General features: G+C 44.1%; 1 protein-coding gene across 1 annotated transcript in view; it reads left to right on the top strand.

Annotated features, from left to right (window-relative positions):
- The window catches only part of ENAH (ENAH actin regulator), a 273,492-nt gene that overhangs the window by 154,553 nt on the left and 100,281 nt on the right, over positions 1-18,658 (top strand). Inside the window, exon 5 of the mRNA XM_030195712.1 lies at positions 7,025-7,314. Coding sequence (XP_030051572.1) covers positions 7,025-7,314 — 290 coding nt within the window. The remainder of the gene's footprint in view (positions 1-7,024; positions 7,315-18,658) is intronic.

Below are 18,658 nucleotides of genomic sequence, written 5' to 3'. Positions count from 1 at the left end.
GGCAGAGTGTCCCTTCGTGGGTGTAATTCTCTAAGTGCTGAGTCCTGCGGATGGAGCTTTGATATCGACATACTGAGGAGTTTTCGGCAGCACATGACCACATATAGGGAGGCAAAAGTTTGCTCTCTATCTCCACCTGCTGGTAGATGGACACAACCCACCAGTCTATGGATTGATCAGCTATGATTAATGGAAAGAAAATTATCAGGTATGATACATAATTTTACCTTTTCCAATTTGGTGCCTAACAGAGCTTACCAGGCATGGAGAAGTTTAAAAAAATGATCTGGTAGAGAGAGGAGATCTTGCTTAGCCTGATGGTAGGAGGGAGATTGATGGGGACTTGGTCGTAAAACATCAATCCATGGGAGTTTTTTTTGGCAACCAGAGGAAAGCTATGTTCCCTGGGGGGCATCCCTGGGAGAGAATAGGAGTGTGTCCCCCCCCCCCCCCCCCCCAAACACTCCTTTGAAAAGGGATTCCTTGCCCTTGGAAAAAAAGGTTGTGAAGGTGAATACACAGAGTTTTAAAATATTTCAACCCATACCTAAGACCTTGTTTGAGAAAAAATTCTGATTATTTTCTTGCCTGAGGAAGATCATTTTTATTTATTTATTTATTGCATTTGTATCCCATATTTTCCCACCTATTTGCACGCTCAATGTGGCTTACATAGTTTTATTAACATTGAGGCATATTTTCACAGCACTTAGCCTTCCAAAGTTCCATAGGTTTCTATGGAACTTTGGAAGGCTAAGTGCTTTGAAAATATGCCTGATAGTCATTCTAGGGTATCAGATATAGTTAGTATTGTGCCGAGATTAAGTAGGGAAGGGGAGTGATTAGGGTAGTTATAGAAGGTGGGTTTTCATAACTGAGTAGGTTGGTGAGGTGGATTAGTGAGGTTATCGGTTCTTGTTGTAGGCTTTGTTGAAAAGGTATGTCTTCAGGGCTTTGCGAAAGATGGTTATTTCGGTGATTGTTTTCAGGTCTGTAGGTAGTGCATTCCATAACTGTGTGCTCATGTAAGAGAAGGTAGTGGCATGCATCAGCTTGTATTTTAGTCCTTTACAGCTGGGAAAGTGCAGGTTGAGATTCTGTGGTTAGATGAAAGGGAACTGGAAAGAAGTTGGATGGCTTAGGTAATTTTTATTTTGTATCAGTCTATTTTCCGGCTTTGTTTTGGATTTTGCTTTAATAGTCAGATTCTTCTGGTATTAAATAAAACCGCAAAAATATAAACCTAGGAATCTATCATCACAATCACTTTCTGAGAAATGCCAATTTGGAATAGAAAGTTTTTGAAATATAAATAAAACCTAAATATAATTTTTTTTACAATATACCAAATAATGTATTTATTAAATTCAACATAACATATATCAAAGAAAAACACATCAATTATTACTCCTATATTGTACATCCAATAAAAAAAACAACCTAAAATTTGGAGAGTTTGCCTATGATAGTCGATCTTATAAGTGCAGTCCATATATATTGGCAGCAAAGCCATCCATTCAATCCGCTGTGAAAGTCAATCTTCATAAATGGAATCTTCTTTTCTTTTGTTTAGTCAGAAATTTTAAGTTATGTTTTCCAAAAAATACTGATTGCTTGTCATTTGGCTGGCAGCTCCTGATGACACCTGTGTGGCGAAACACAAATTTGTGTCGGGCTGGATAATGTTTCTGATTACTGATACTTTCAGAGCTGCAAAATACGTTACAGACTGAGAAGGTGCTAAAGTGTTATGAAAAATTGAAGGATTGAAGAGTTATTTATTGAAATTCTGTGTCTGAAGATTGACTTTCACAGCAGATTGAATGGATGGCTTTGTTGCCAATATATGTGGACTGCAATTATAAGATCAAGTAACTTTATCATGGGCAAGCTCTTCATGTTTTAGGGTTTTTTTTTATTGGGTGTACCATATAGGAGTAATAATTGATGTGCTTTTCTTTGATATATGTTGAATTTAATATGTTATTTGGTATATTGTAAAAATTTTATATTTAGGTTTTATTTATATTTCAAAAACTTTGTATTCTGAATAACTGAATAAAACTGGACAGTTTTTGAAATGGCATGCAAGTGGTACAGGCGGTCCCAGCACCTGCAGATCCTGTCCCAGAGCCTGTTCCACACACCACAGAAGAGATTGCTGCAGGCTGTGAAGGTGAACCCCTGTACTTGTACTGGAGTGGGTCCCAACCAAGAATGAAAATGAGACCGGCAGGAGAGGATGCTTTTTAGAGGTGATATGCTTGGGTCCGTATGGAAGGGAAAGAGGATGGGATTTGATATACCATCTTTTGTGGTTATAGTGAAAGCAGTTTACAAAACAAGTATCTATATATAATATGCACCTGGAGCAATGGAGGGTTAAGTGACTTGCCCAGAGTCACAAGGAGCTGCAGTAGGAATCAAACCCAGTTCCCCTGGTTCTCAAGCCACTGCACTAACCATTAGCTACCTCCTCCACTCCAATGAAGGATAGCCACCACTGCATTGTTAGTCCTTACTTCTTTTCTTTACCTTGGATTTATATTCTGCTCACACCCCAAAATAAAGAAACCAGCGGCTGGGAACAGGATACAGAGTCAAAAGGCTAATAGAACAAACTTATCTAATAATACATAGCCAGTTTTCTGATATAGCATAGTAGTCAATCTGAAAGTCCTTGGAGTTACATTGGATAAATACTTTATCCCTTGAAGACCACGCATCATCCATCACCAAGAAAATGTTCAACATGATGTGGATGTTGAAACATGTGAAACCTTATCTCCCCTTGAATACCTTCCGCAACTTGGTACAATCCACGGTACTCACCCACGCTGATTACTGTAATAGTATCTTCGTTGGATGTAAGGCCCAAATCATGAAAAAACTTCAAACTGCCCAGAACATGGCAGCTAGATTTATTTATGGGAAGCCTAGATTCGAAAGTGCAACACCCCTCCGTATGAAACTTCATTGGCTCCCTGTCAGAGAACGAGTCAACTTTAAGGCCATCACACTAATCCACAAGATCATCCATGGAGTATTATCAAGTTACATGGTCAATCTATTAAATCTTCCATCCAGAAACAGGTCAACATCTTCACGAACATACCTTAACCTGCACTTTCCCAATTGCAAAGGACTAAAGTACAAAACATATCATGCATCTAACTTCCCCTACCTGGGATCCCAACTCCAGAACGCTCTACTCAGATACATTCGATCAACTAGTGAATTACCTTCCCTTTAGGAAACTATTGAAAACCCATCTATTCAAACAGATTTACCCGAACGACTTGACCTACCATAAGCAAACATAAGCAACCCATCCATTTACCAGTTCATCTAATCATTAACAACGACACAGAAATTACCTCCTACCAACCTTACTACCCTCCATGCTTTTCCCCTACCTCTCTTTATCGCTTCACTTCCTTACCTATCCCTATCCTTTCTCTCATACCTCTTTTATACTACTACTACTACTACTATTTAGCATTTCTATAGCACTACAAGGCGTACGCAGCGCTGCACAAACATAGAAGAAAGACAGTCCCTGCTCAAAGAGCTTACAATCTAATAGACAAAAAATAAAGTAAGCAAATCAATTAATGTGTACAGGAAGGAGGAGAGGGGGAGGGTAGGTGGAGGCGAGTGGTTACAAGTGGTTACGAGTCAAAAGCAATGTTAAAAAGGTGGGCTTTCAGTCTAGATTTAAAGGTGGCCAAGGATGGGGCAAGACGTAGGGGCTCAGAAAGTTTATTCCAGGCATAGGGTGCAGCGAGACAGAAGGCGCGAAGTCTGGAGTTGGCAGTAGTGGAGAAGGGAACAGATAAGAAGGATTTATCCATGGAGTGGAGTGCACGGGAAGGGGTGTAGGGAAGGACGAGTGTGGAGAGATACTGGGGAGCAGCAGAGTGAGTACATTTATAGGTTAGTAGAAGAAGTTTGAACAGGATAAGAAAACGGATAGGGAGCCAGTGAAGCGACTTGAGGAGAGGGGTAGTATGAGTAAAGTATCCCATTTACCCCTTGTTCATTTGTTCTACCACATACCTCCTTTGTTGATTCTGATACTACAGATTGTACTCTTCTTGTTACTATGTAAGCCGCATTGAGCCTGCGATGAGCGGGAAAGTGCGGGGTACAAATGTAATAAATAGTCTAGTCCAGTGTATAACCATGTATATAACAGAGCATATATACAGATACTAGCTGATTATGACAGTACATACTTATGTTTTCACTGCCATGTGAAACAAAGCATAACAGGTAATTTATCTTCTTGGGCAGACTGGATGGACCGTGCAGGTCTTTTTCTGCCGTCATCTATTATGTTACTATGTAATACAAAGTACAGATATAGGCAGGGAGCTCCAGATCATACCAGCTTGATATGGGAATAAGCCAGAGAAAACTCTTTAATCGGAAACGGAATGATAGTTTAAGGTAATTTCTTGTACAATGGCCAGAATTCAAAATTGAGATCAATGCAGACATACAGAACAAAATCTTGAATAATTTTAAAAGTAAAACAGCAAAGTTTAAAAATTATCTGTGCCTCTATGGGACACCCAGTGAAACTGTACATATAAATGTGAAATAATTCTACTGACCTATCTACCTAATTTCTTACACAGTAATATGTTAAATTAGACCATACCTCTTACTCTGTTTATGATTATACCTTTTGCAACATAGTGTAAGCCACCTTGAGGCTGCAAATAGGTGGGAAAATGTGGGGTACAAATGCAGCAAATAAATAAACCATGTCAAACTTTTTAGACCACCAATAAATCTGATGGCCATGTTTTGTATGGTTTGTAGTTCCCAGAGTAAACCTTTAGAGCAACCCAAGTAGGTTATGTTGCAGTAGTCCAATTTGGGTAAAATCAAAACCTAAAATAACAGAAGGCATAGTGACCAAACAACTCACAGACTATCTAAACAAGTTCTCGATATTACACGATTCTCAATCAGGATTTTGCTCTAATCACAGTACTGAAACCGTACTAGTCACGCTCATGAACAAATTCAAACAATTGATAGCAAACGGCAACAACATTCTACTGCTACAATTCGACATGTCAAGTGCATTTGACATGGTTGACCATGGAATTTTATTACACATCCTCGAATACTTCGGAATCGGAGGCAACGTTCTCAATTGGTTTAAAGGGTTCCTCACTACACGCTCATATCAAGTGACTTCTAACTCGATTACATCAGCGACATGGAAACCTGAATGCGGAGTTCCACAGGGATCCCCCCTCTCACCGACCATATTCAACCTAATGATGACACCCTTGGCCAAATTATTATCGAATCAGAACCTAAACCCATATATATACGCTGATGATGTAACGATCTTCATCCCATTCCATCAAGATTTAAGGGAAATCTCCAATGAAATCAAGCAAAGCCTACATATTATGAATTCCTGGGCAGATGCATTTCAGCTGAAACTCAATGCTGAGAAAACCCAGTGCCTGGTACTCACCTCGCTATACAATAAGAATAAATTTACCACCATCAACACACCTAAACTAAATCTACCAGTTTCGGACACCCTGAAAATCCTCGGAGTCACCATTGATCGACATCTAACACTTGAGAACCTTGCAAATAACATAACCAAAAAGATGTTTCATTCAGTGTGGAAACTAAAAAGAGTTACATTTTTTCCAAGGATTGTCTTCTGCAATCTGGTACAATCACTGGTACTCAGTCATCTGGACTATTGTAACTCACTCTACGCTGGCTGTAAAGAGCAAATACTCAAAAAAAACTCCAGACAGCTCAGAATACGGCAGCCAGACTAATATTCGGCACACCAAAATACGAAACCGCGAAACCCCTACGAGAGAAACTACACTGGCTCCCACTAAAAGAACGCATCACGTTCAAACTTTGCACTTTAGTCCATAAAATCATCCATGGTAACGCCCCAGCCTACATGTCAGATCTAATAGAACTACCACCCAGGAACGCAAAAAAATCTTCCCGCACACCCCTCATTCTTCATCCTCCCAAGTGTAAGGGTTTGAAATACAAATCAATGCATGCATCTACCTTTTCCTATACGAGCACGCAGCTCTGGAATGCGCTGCCACGTAACTTGAAAACGGTCTATGAACTGACCAATTTCCGCAAACTATTAAAAACCTATCTTCGACAAAATATATCACAAAGATCAACATGTGTAACTGTATAATCTTTTGAACTTCTAGTACTGTCTTGTAATGTCTTTTGCTTTAACACCATCTTGTAATTCACCACCATGTAACACAAACCCTCTGTAAACCTAATGTATATTCACTTCTATTTCCAGTACCCATGATGTATTGTAAGCCACATTGAGCCTGCAAAGAGGTGGGATAATGTGGGATGCAAATGCAATAAATAAATAAATAAACAAACTATCTAATATGTTCCTGTGTAAAATATTACAGCATGCTGAAATTCCTTAATATAAATGAAAAAAATTGTAATTTGCTTTTTATCTGATTGAAGGATACAGAAGATGATAGGAGATGTTGGTGTTGAACTAAGATTGATGTATCTGTAATTTTGAGCTTTTATTGTGCAATGTACATTATAATTATCTTCTGAAATGTATTTTATTTTCCGTGCCATTCTTCATGTATTTTTTTATTTTTTTTTTATTTTTGTTACATTTGTACCCCGCGCTTTCCCACTTATGGCAGGCTCAATGCGGCGGGCAATGGAGAGTTAAGTGACTTGCCCAGAGTCACAAGGAGCTGCCTGTGCCGGGAATCGAACTCAGTTCCTCAGTACCAAAGTCCACCACCCTAACCACTAGGCCACTCCTCTACTGTCAATCAATTTACCTCCCTAAGGTAGTTCAGGTGTTCATAAAATTAACACGTTTCCCTCATTACCAGTCAAATAATTGATTAGCTTCCTATTTAAATATTAATGAAAGTTTACTCAAGCTTTTACCTGGTAGCTATGGTTTCTTTTTGTCATTTTAATGCTTACCATGTTTCTTTTATTGCAGGCAGCTGCAGGAACAGCAGCGACAGAAAGAAATGGAACAGAGGATGGAGCGGGAGAGGATGGAACGAGAGAGACAGGAAAGGGAGAGATTAGAAAGGGAAAGACTTGAAAGAGAGCGGCTAGAACAGGAGCAACTTGAAAGAGAGAGACAAGAAAGGGAGCGACAAGAACTAGAGCGTGAGCAGCAAGAGCGTGAAAGAATTGAACAGGAAAGACAAGAAAGAGAGCTGCAAGAGCAGTTAGAAAAAGAGCAGATGGAATGGGAAAGAGAACGAAGAATGTCAAATACTGGTAAGGATTTCAGCCTTGAATTCTTTGGCTTATGAATAGCTGATAGGAAAGCTTAAATATTAATGGATAATTTTAGTACTACAGAAAATCATGACATTGTTTTATGATTCTTAGGGTTTTATTATGTGTACTATATTAAGTGTCTATGACCTATCAATCAGATGCATTGAAGTAATTAAAAATAATGTGTTAACATTTATAAGTAGCTCCTCACCACTGCTGCTGAACCCTTGGAATTAGATGTGATTGGCATATTTGCTGTAATTTTCATAAAATGCATATCAGATTCACTGCATGAACAAGAAGTTGTATTTTGTGATGACCCTATGACCTTGTGAAGAAAAATCAAGATGCTTAAAGAATTTAAGGTATAAAAGCTTAAATAACATTAATTGTCAATATGGCGGTTACTATTTTACTGCATAGATCTTTGAAATCTTACAGTCCTTGGTTCATAACTTTTGGTGTTTCCTTAGCGTCCATCCGGACTGGCCCAGAATGTGACTGATGGGTTGTGCACGCCTTCCAGCAGGTTGAGACTGAGAACTGTGACTCTAGAGAGAGAGCCAATAAGGGCCCTTGCCAGCTAGAGAAAGATCCAGTATTCTCAGTCTCCAGCAGGTGGAAGGTGGTGAGCCTTTCAGTCTCATTCTTGGCAATCTCTCTTCTATGTTTTTCCTTTGTTTGGTTTGTTTTAAGGTTTGGCAGAGGGTTTCTCTCTGTAGGATATTAGGTTGGGCTGTGCATCCAAGGTTTTGCCTGTGGATAGAGGGTAAGGCCCGTGGCAGTCTCTTACAGCCTCAGGGGTGTCACACTGGGGTGGCCGGGTCCCTCCCCCATGTCCTCCCTAGCCATCGGATTGATGCATTTGTGTCCTTGATTGTGCCTCAACCCCTATTTGCAACTGGCCTTTCCTTCTCTCTTTGCCGCTTTTGGCTGTGACAGAGGTTAAAAAAAAAAAAAAAAGCGCTATGATTGACAAGTTCCGCCGCTGTGCTGGGTGTCAGCGGCACAGTTTTGAAACCAGTGGCTGTGGCAAGTGCTGTGCAGTGCTGAATAGTCCTCAGAGATAGGGACATGGCTTTTTAATTGGCGGCGCCTGTATTGGGGTGTTCTGATTTGCGCAGTTTTTGCTGCAGTCTGCTTCGGTTTTGGCGGGAATGCTGCCATCTTGTCTTCCGTGGTGTCTCGGCCCGCAGCTTTCTTGGTACCTTTGCGAGTGCTTCTGTTTTGCCAGCTGTATCTGCAGGAGGGATGTGGATACTGAGTGCCGCGGCTCATGTTTTAGTTCTTGGTCCTTTTGCCAGGATGTCTCGGATTTCTGTACCGTCTGTTCTCTGTATGGTTTGACCAGGCATCTTGGGATTCCCCTTAGCTTCTCTTCTAGCTTAATTCGCCCTGCAGAACACCTTGGCTCACAGGTCTAGGCAGGCTGCCTCTCCCATAGGGGGAGGACTGCAAGTCCTCTCTGAAAGAGGTTGGTATGTTTTGAAGTGTATAACGATCCTTCTCTCTTTCGGCATGGGCAGCTTAGGCGCTTATATTTCCAGTTCCTGTCAGTTTAATTTGATGTCATGAGGTTGAATAGGGGGCAGATTTCCCGGAGGTTTCTGTTTGAAGTTTTTGATTTTCTTCTGGCTTAGTGCTATGGTACCACTCAGAGATCAGAGGAGTACTCCCCAATTCAGGTATGTTTTCTGTATTTACTTTGCAGGCAGCTCTGAATAAGAGTATTTGTGATTCTTTTCTGAGAACAGAGTATGTGCTGTCTAGTTTGAGTGTATGCCCTAATTTTTACCTTAGTGTACCTATGAGGTGCTTCTAGTGTGGTTAGGTATGTTCGGTACAGGGTCTAGCTTAACTTAGGCTTTTAGCGTGAGCTCCCTGTCATTAAATCAGCATCGAGCATGAGCTCATCACTGGACTTCTCGGCTGGCAGGGCTGGGAGTAGCCTCCGCACTCTGACATGCAGGCTGCTGTTGCCTGAATTCTGTGAGCACACCCCACCTTGGGCAGTCCACAAAGGGCTGAGGCTGCTTTTGCTAACGCATGCCCTGGCTGGATTTAAATTAAAAAAAAAAAAAAAAAGGTTTGTGTGTGATGCACGGTGTATGCACTTTTGTGAGGATTGTTGGATGGAGTCTTAATAATTTCCAGAGGGATGCGTTTTTTCTCCTCTTTCATGATAATTATTAATAAATGATTTTTGCATTTCTTGGAGCATATGCCTAGCTTCAGTCTATAGAGCTGAGAAGTAGTTTGCATCTAGGTCTGTCAGGGGTTATGTCGCGCTAATTGCAAAGGCTGTGTAGTAGTATTGGGAGCGTCAGCATCTTCTCAACAACTGTGGCACTGAGAAAAAAATAAAGAAACCCTGTACTTGTATGCATACTCCTGGTTGCAAGTAGCGTGGTAGAAATTCCCATGTGACCTTCTCTGGTCTGGTAGGATGATATCTTGTGGGAGATTTTCAGTCTGTAAGTTGGTGATTTGACAGATGGATTGTACTGCAGCGCTGGCTGGTATATCTAGAATTTTTATTTGGCAAGTCTAGGGATGTAACACCTGAATACCCCAGGTTCCTCCCTCTCTTTAGTTGGGGATGGTAGGAAAGGAGTGGTGGTTCTGCCTTGGTACCTTAAGAGCCTGAATTAAGTTCTCTATAACAACAACAAAATTCCTTTTGTTCTGCACAGCTTGTGTAATAACTGGAAGAGAGTTTGCTCTGAAAGGGAGCTTCTGAAGTTTCTGCAAAGGAAGGTATTTTTTGTTCCTTCATTTATGTCCACCCTTTTTGCTCTGAGCCATTGTCAACTTTAACTGTGGCTGTCCCAAGATAAAATAATACAACTGGAGAACCCAAGTGCTACGCAATCTGTAGTGCTTGTTTGCAGTTGGGAGCAACTTTGAGGCGGTGCCAGTGTACAGAGGGCCAAGATGTGTGTCAGATAGGACACAGCCAGCTGCAAACTATGCCAAAACATTTCACAAGACCCCACAGTCATTCACAAAGGAAAAATATTCAACATAAAGGACTATTTTATATGCTCATCTTCCAATGTGGTATATATCATTCAGTGTAAAAAATGTAACGAAGGATGCTATATTGGAGAAACAGGCCAGATGCTTAAGACAAGATTCAATCTGCACAGACATCACATGAAAATAGCCAGTGCCAGTCAGGCCCCCCCCCCCAACCCCTGTGGGCCAACACTTCACAAGACCAGAACACGGCACCAGTGATTTCACAGTAAGAATACTGAAAGGTAACTTTAAAACAATACAGGAACGTAAGACCTTTGAAATAAGAATGATTGAATATTTTGACACCCAACAAACAGGACTTAATAAGGATCTGGGTTTTCTAACTCATTATAAAACATAAAGCTGTATTTCTCTGTTTATTTCTCTGTTTATTACCCTCCTCTCACCTACCAACACCCATCCTGTTAGAATATCAATGAAATGCTTTGATGTCCCCATGCATACCCCCACCCTCCCACTCTGTCAGACTGTCAAAGTAATGCTTTGATGTTTCTCTCATATATACTATCTGCTACCACATTTGCTTATTTCTGATCTGAGGAAGAAGGGCAACCTTCGAAAGCTAATCAAGAAATGTGTTATGTCCAATAAAAAAGGTGTCATCTTATTTTCTTTTCCATGTTTTATTTTGTTTGATTTCTATTGATAACCTTTAAGAGTGGACTAACACGGCTACCACACCTCTCTACTTAAGGTGGTTGAAGGAGGGGATAGACTTCTCAGTAGGAGTTGTTGGTGCCCCTAAATCTTCCCAGTGAAGATTTGTGGGCCTCTTCTCCGGTGCCGGAGGTTGTTTTACATTAGATGCATTGGTTCGCAAGGTGGTGCAGAATGGCTGTGCGTGGAGTTCACTCATACCCTTCCTGACACCTTTCTGGAATCTTCTTGTTCTTAGGGCAAGGCAGCAGCTGTAGGACAAACCTTGACTGTTAATTTAGGAGTGATAGTGCCAGTTCCACCTCAGGAAGAAGACAGGGTGCTGTTCAGTTTATTTTGTAGACCTAAAGAAGGAAGGATTCTTTTGATCTATTCTAGATCTCAAGACAGTGAACAGTTTTTCAAAGTTCCATGTTACATATGGAGACACTCGGATTGGTTATTTCAGCATTTGTCAGTAGATTTTCTCATGTCTCTAGATCTCATAGGCATTTAAAGCTTGTATATTGGAAAGATTTAGGTTGACGGCTGGACCCGTGCAGGCGTCCTCTCCTATCGGCGCTGCCATGTTGGCGTCAGCCAGCAGTGTTGACGGGGCTTCCCTGAGCCCTGTTGTGCGAGCGGCACCCCCACAACCAGGGGAAAATGCTGTTTTGGGAGGTCCTCCCTTTGGCTCTTTTCAGATTGAGGAACCCGGTGAGCAGGGAGGGAACCTACCCACAGCAATGGAGAATTTTGTTTCTGGTCAAGAAGGACTTCAAAATGCAGCACAAATTTTACCTCATGAAACAGTGAGCACTCTACACCAGATTTCCAATATGCCTTCTCCTGGTATACTTTCAGAGGCTTTCAAGAAACCTGCCGTTGTGACATTGGAGTCACTTTATTTATTTATTTATTTATTTATTTATTTATTTATTTATTGTTCATTTATATCCCACATTTTCCCACACATGCAGGCACAATGTGGCTTACAAAAAATCAGGAGGAAGTACAATGTATGAAGATACAGATAAAGCGAAAAAAAGGTTAAACAAGGGGAGCACTGACTAACAGTGGAAAACTAAGCAGGGTGGGGAACGTAAAGGGGAATATTAATCAGCAGGGGAACAAGGGGAGTAGGTAGCAACAAAGAAGTAAGTCTTCAGTAATTTCTTGAAGATGGTGTGGTCCATTTGCATTTTGAGGTGCCTTGGCAGAGCATTCCACATTTTTGGGCAGCAATAGCGGAAAGACGAGGAAAAAAATCTTCTTGTATTTGACGCCCTTGCAGTTTGGAAAGTGGAGTTGAAAATATGACCTGTGACTGCAGGCACAGAATTACTGAGTTGAAGGTCAATCAAGTTAAGCATGTAATCCGGGGCAAGCCCATAGATAATTTTATGGGTTAAAGCACAGACTTTAAAGGCGATACGTTCCTGTACAGGTAGCCAGTGAAGGGGACCTTACATTTGATATGCACTCTTCTTTACAATCTTTGACTTTTAAAAATACTAATGATATAAATGTTTTGTCCGAAGCTGCCCTTCTTCAAGTACAGGAGACTGCTTACCAGTCCACTAAAGTAAAACTTCTAGAATCAAAAATTCAGACTTTGAAATCATTGGGATCAATTAAGGATAAGAATTTCATCGCCAATTGGAATATTTAGAAAATCAAGTTAGTAGGCTTAATTTGAGACTAACCAACTTTCCCAGGTCACCTCTAATTACACTTATGGATATGGTTAAAAAATATTTAATTGAAATTTTGGGGATGTCAGGTGACTCACTGCCTCCAATAACTGGAGCTCAGTATTTATTGATGCCAAAAAAATCTGATGGTGAGAATTCTCAAAATCAACTTGAAGATGGTATGAACCTCACATCCTTCTTAGAGTCTTCACTGTAAGTGATTACGCAGAGAACTACTATGGTGGTATCTTTTGCTTTGGAGATGGATCGCAATGCTATATTGAGGCTTTCATTTAGACATTTGGACACACAGCTCCTGGGATCTAAAGTTAGAATATTTCCTAATCTTTCTAAAGAAACACAGAAAAGGCGCCAATTTTGTGCTTGTTTCCATGTTTGTTTTGTATTATTTCAAGGTAAACAGTTTCAATTTTTTGATCCTAAGCAACTAGAATTTCTAGTGGCTAAAGAACAGATAAATATCACCGTATAAATCCCATTTACACACTGTAGTGATAGACTTGGGGAGAGCCTTAAGGGTTGTAATAATCTTGGCTGTATTTTGTTTTTATTTTTTTTCTCTCTTTCCTATTTTTGGATCCTATTTACCTGTTATCTTGAACGAAAGTTTATATCTTTCTTATTGTCAATTAATTTGATACATATTATTATTTCATGTGAACTTAGTAATTACCAGTTTCTGTATTACTTCTCTTTTTTGGGGGATGTATTTAATATTCCCCGAGGACAAGCAGGCTGCTTGTTCTCACTGATGGGTGACGTCCACGGCAGCCCCTCCAATCGGAAACTTCACTAGCAAAGGCCTTTGCTAGTCATTGCGCGCCTATGCGCACCGTGCATGCGCGGCCGTCTTCCCGCCCGAACCGGCTCGTGTTCGTCAGTGTTTTGTCCGCGCTCGGTACGGTCGTGTTTGCACCGTTCGCGCCCCTTAAGTTGACCCTCGCGCGTCTTTTTGACTTTTCGCTTCTAAAAAAAAAAAGGGGATTTCGGAGAAGGGCCTTTCGGTCTTTTTCCCCTCCCCGTATTTCCAGTTTTTTGCCCCGTTAAGTTTTCTTTCGTTTTCGGGGTAGGCCCTTTTGAGGCCTTGGGTCGAGTTTTTTCTCCCCCTCTTTTTGGTGCCTTACCGCAATTACGAGTTTTGATTTCGCCGGCGTGATTTTTCCGCCCATGCCATCGAAGTCTCCCAGCGGCTTCAAGAAGTGCACCCAGTGTGCCCGGGTAATCTCGCTCACTGATAGGCACGCGTCGTGTCTTCAGTGTCTGGGGGCTGGGCACCGCCCGCAGGCCTGTAGTCTTTGCGCCCTTTTACAAAAAAGGACTCTGGTAGCGAGATTGGCCCAGTGGAACGTGTTGTTCTCGGGCTCTTCGTCGGCATCTGCACCGGGAGTATCGAGTGCATTGACGTCGACAGCGTCAAGACCTCCGACCTCGGCGGCGACTGTATCGATTGCATTGAGGCATCGACCCTCTGCATCGTCGGGGCCGAGACATCGGAAGGCTGCGTCGATGTCGGTGGTACCGGGACCTCCACTAGTGCTGATGTCGTCGGACGGTGGTGCTTCGACTGGAGTGCAGGTGAGGGCTGTCCATTCCCCTGCTGGTGGCGGTGAGCCTTCGGGTGGGTCTCCCCCTACCCTGAGGGCTCCTGTGGTACAGCCCCCCCCCGAGACCGACCTTCTTCGGCCTCGGCCCTGAGGAAGCGATGGTTGGATTCTACGTCCTCGTCGGTACCGGGAAGTTCCGGTGACGTGCTTCGTTTGGAAAAAGTCAAAGAAGCATCGACACCGGTCTCCTTCCCTCATCGGTACCGAGAGCTCTGGGTTGCCGAGGGAGTCGGCACCCAGTAGGCATCGGCACCGGGAGGACCGCTCACCCTCTGTTCAGGAGGTGTCGATGCGCTCCACCTTGGACAGCCCGGAACAGCCTCCACGCCCGGAACAGACTCTGACTTCGATGCTTGCATCGGCTTCCATGTCTTTCTCCACAGCCGCCCTGCACGAGAGTCTCCGGGCCGTTCTCCCAGAGATCCTGGGAGAGCTGTTGCCCTTCCCTTCCGGTACAGGGGGTGCTTGCGCCACCGGTACCGTCGAGTGAGGCACCGGCTGGCCCCTTGCCCGGGGTGAGGTCTCCAACACTGGTGCGGGCGAGGGAGTCTACCTCTCGACGCTCACACCGTGGCCATGTTTCCACGGAGTCGAGCCGGGCATGGCTTCAGACACAGGTTCATGAACTTGTGTCTGATACCGATGGTGAGGCCTCGTGGGAGGAGGAGGAGGACATCAGATATTTCTCTGACGAGGAGTCTGATGGCCTTCCTTCTGATCCCACTCCCTCCCCTGAAAGGCAGCTTTCTCCTCCCGAGAGTCTGTCTTTTGCGGCCTTTGTCCGGGAGATGTCTACGGCCATCCCCTTCCCGGTGGTTATGGAGGACGAGCCCAGGGCTGAAATGTTTGAGCTCCTGGACTATCCTTCTCCACCTAAGAAAGCGTCCACAGTACCCATGCATCATGTCCTAAAAAAGACATTGCTGGCGAACTGGACCAAGCCTCTAAGTAATCCCCACATTCCCAAGAAGATCGAGTCCCAGTACCGGATCCATGGGGACCCAGAGCTGATGCGCACTCAGTTGCCTCACGACTCTGGAGTTGTGGATTTGGCCCTAAAGAAGGCTAAGAGTTCTAGGGAGCATGCTTCGGCGCCCCCGGGCAAAAACTCTAGAACCTTAGACTCCTTTGGGAGGAAGGCCTAACATTCCTCTATGCTCGTGGCCAAAATTCAGTCTTACCAGCTCTACACGAGCATACACATGCGGAACAATGTGCGGCAGTTGGCGGGCTTGGTGGACAAGCTCCCTCCTGAGCAAGCCAAGCCATTTCAGGAGGTGGTCAGGCAGCTGAAGGCGTGCAGAAACTTCCTGGCCAGAGGGGTATATGATACTTTTGATGTTGCGTCCAGGGCCGCTGCTCAAGGTGTGGTGATGCGCAGACTCTCATGGCTGCGTGCCTCCGACCTGGAGAATAGGATCCAGCAGCGGATTGCGGACTCGCCTTGCTGTGCGGACCATATTTTTGGAGAGAAGGTCGAACAGGTGGTAGAGCAGCTCCACCAGCGGGATACCGCTTTCGACAAGTTCTCCCGCCGGCAGCCTTCAGCTTCTACCTCCACAGGTAGACGTTTTTATGGGGGAAGGAAGACTGTTCCCTACTCTTCTTGCCAAAGGTTGTGTCGGAGTTCCATCTGAACCAGTCAATTGTCTTGCCAACATTCTTTCCCCGTCCTCATTCCTGCCCTGCTGAACGTCAGCTGCAAGAGAGCATTGGCCTTCTATCTGGAGCGGACACAGCCCAACAGACAGTCCGCCCAATTGTTTGTTTCTTTTGATCCCAACAGGAGGGGAGTGGCTGTGGGGAAACGCACCATATCCAATTGGCTAGCAGATTGCATTTCCTTCACTTACACTCTCTGTTAGTTGGATAAGTTGTTAGGTCAATCTCAGTTATGTCCTCGCCGTTGAGAGGCCCAATTGACCATGTTTGTTGAATGAGCCTGGGGGCTAGGGATACCCCATCAGTGAGAACAAGCAGCCTGCTTGTCCTCGGAGAAAGCGAATGCTACATACCTGTAGAAGGTATTCTCCGAGGACAGCAGGCTGATTGTTCTCACAAACCCGCCCACCTCCCCTTTGGAGTTGTGTCTTCCCTTGTCTTGTCTTGCTACATATGGGACTGACGAACACTACTACTACTACTACTACTACTTAGCATTTCTATAGAGCTGCCAGGGTTACGCAGCGCTGTACAAGTTTAAACATGGGGAAGGACAGTCCCTGCTCAAGAGAGCTTACAATCTAAAGGTAAAAACTATGTAGTCAGTGTAGGTATCAGGAATGGGAAGGTGGTTAGGCGCCAAAAGCAAGGGAGAAGAGGTGGGCTTTGAGTAAGGACTTGAAAATGGGCAGGGAGGGCGGCGCATGGGCTCAGGAAGTCTGTGCGAGGCAGAAGGGGCGGAGTCTGGAGTTAGCTGTGGTGGAGAAGGGTACAGAAAGGAGTGATTTGTCCTGAGAGCGGAGGTTACGGGTGGGAACATACGAGGAGAGGAGAGTAGAGAGGTAATGGGGGGCTGCAAATTGAGTGTACTTGAATGTCAATAGGAGAAGCTTGAACTGTATACGGAAGCGGATAGGGAGCCAGTGAAGCGACTTGAGGAGAGGAGTGATATGAGAGTATCAGTTCACGCGGTAGATAAGACGTGCGGCGGAGTTTTGGACAGATTGAAGGGGGGATAGGTGGCTAAGCGGGAGGCCAGCGAGGAGAAGGTTGCAATAGTCAAGACGAGAGGTAACGAGCGATTGGACGAGGGTTCGGGTGGTCTGTTCAGAGAGGATGGGCGAATTTTGCTAATATTATAGAGGAAGAAGCGACAGGTCTTAGCTGTCTGCTGGATATGGGCAGAGAAGGAGAGGGAGGAGTCAAAAATGACTCCGAGATTGCGGGCTGAAGAGACGGGGGAGGATGAGGGCGTTGTCAACAGAGACAGAAAGTGGGGGAAGAGGAGAAGAGGATTTGGGTGGAAAGACAAGGAGCTCAGTCTTTGCCATGTTCAGTTTCAGATGTCGGTTGGACATCCAGGCAGCGATGTCTGAAAGGCAGGCCGAAACTTTGGCCTGGGTTTCGACTGTGATGTCGGGAGTGGAGAGGTAAAGCTGGGTGTCATCAGCATAGAGATGGTACTGGAAACCATGTGATGAGATCAACGAGCCCAGGGAAGAGGTGTATATCGAGAAAAGAAGCTGTCCAAGGACAGATCCTTGAGGGACCCCAACAGAGAGCGGGACAGAGGTGGAAGAAGAGCCATTAGAAAATACTCTGAAGGTGCGTTGGGAAAGATACGAGGAGAACCAGGAGAGGACGGAGCCCTGGAACCCAAATGAGGACAGTGTGTCCAGAAGTAAATTATGATTGACGGTGTCAAAGGCGGCAGATAGGTCGAGGAGGATCAGGATGGAATAGTGACCTTTGGATTTGGCAAGGAACAGGTCATTGCAGACTTTAGAGAGTGCTGTTTCTGTTGAGTGTAGTGGGCGAAAGCCGGATTGAAGTGGGTCGAGGACGGCCTGAGAGGAGAGGAAGTCAAGGCAGCGGCTGTGGACAGCACGTTCAAGTAATTTGGAGAGGAAGGGTAGAAGAGAGATGGGGCGGTAGTTGGAGGGACAGGTGGGGTCAAGTGATGCTTTTTTGAGAAGTGGTGTGACTACAGCGTGCTTGAAGGTGTCAGGGACAGTGGCAGTGGAGAGAGAGAGGTTGAGGATGTGACAGATTGAGGGGTTAACTGTAGGAGAGATGTTGGTAAGCAGATTGGTGGGAATGGGATCAGAGGAACAGGTGGCCGGTTGAGGGAGAGCTCTTTTCAGCATGGTTCGGGCGGGAAGACGGCCACGCATGGGCGCGTGAGGACTAGCAAAGGCTTTTGCTAGTGAAGTTTCCGGTTGGAGGGGCTGCCGTGGACGTCACCCATCAGTGAGAACAATCAGCCTGCTGTCCTCGGAGAATACCTTCTACAGGTATGTAGCATTCGCTTTAAAAAAAAGCTTGTATATTAATGAGCTCAGCAGCGACTCGTTTCACATGAGTATACAACTCATGGCTCGCCTGCCCCTTTATCAGTCAGAAATAATCTTTGTATATATTAGGCGCTAATTTTTTTTCAATATTACATTGCATTACTTTCATTTTATTTCAATTTCTATTAACTCTATTTAAATAACTTACCTTCCTTGTCATCAAGCAGATGAAGCCATTACGTATGAGTTGTGTCCATCAACCAGCAGGGGGAGATAGAGAGCACTCAACTTTTCACAGTGCCTCATGGCCAGCCAGCTCCACTGCCTCTTTAGTATTCTCTATCTCCCCAAGCAGGGTGGCTGCAGCTTCTTCGAGCTCCATCAAAAA

This window comes from Microcaecilia unicolor, chromosome 3 (assembly GCF_901765095.1).
Source record: "Microcaecilia unicolor chromosome 3, aMicUni1.1, whole genome shotgun sequence".
NCBI classification, from domain to species: domain Eukaryota; kingdom Metazoa; phylum Chordata; class Amphibia; order Gymnophiona; family Siphonopidae; genus Microcaecilia; species Microcaecilia unicolor.
Note: the sequence above shows the minus strand (reverse complement) of the source record. Positions and strands in the feature narration are given on the sequence as shown.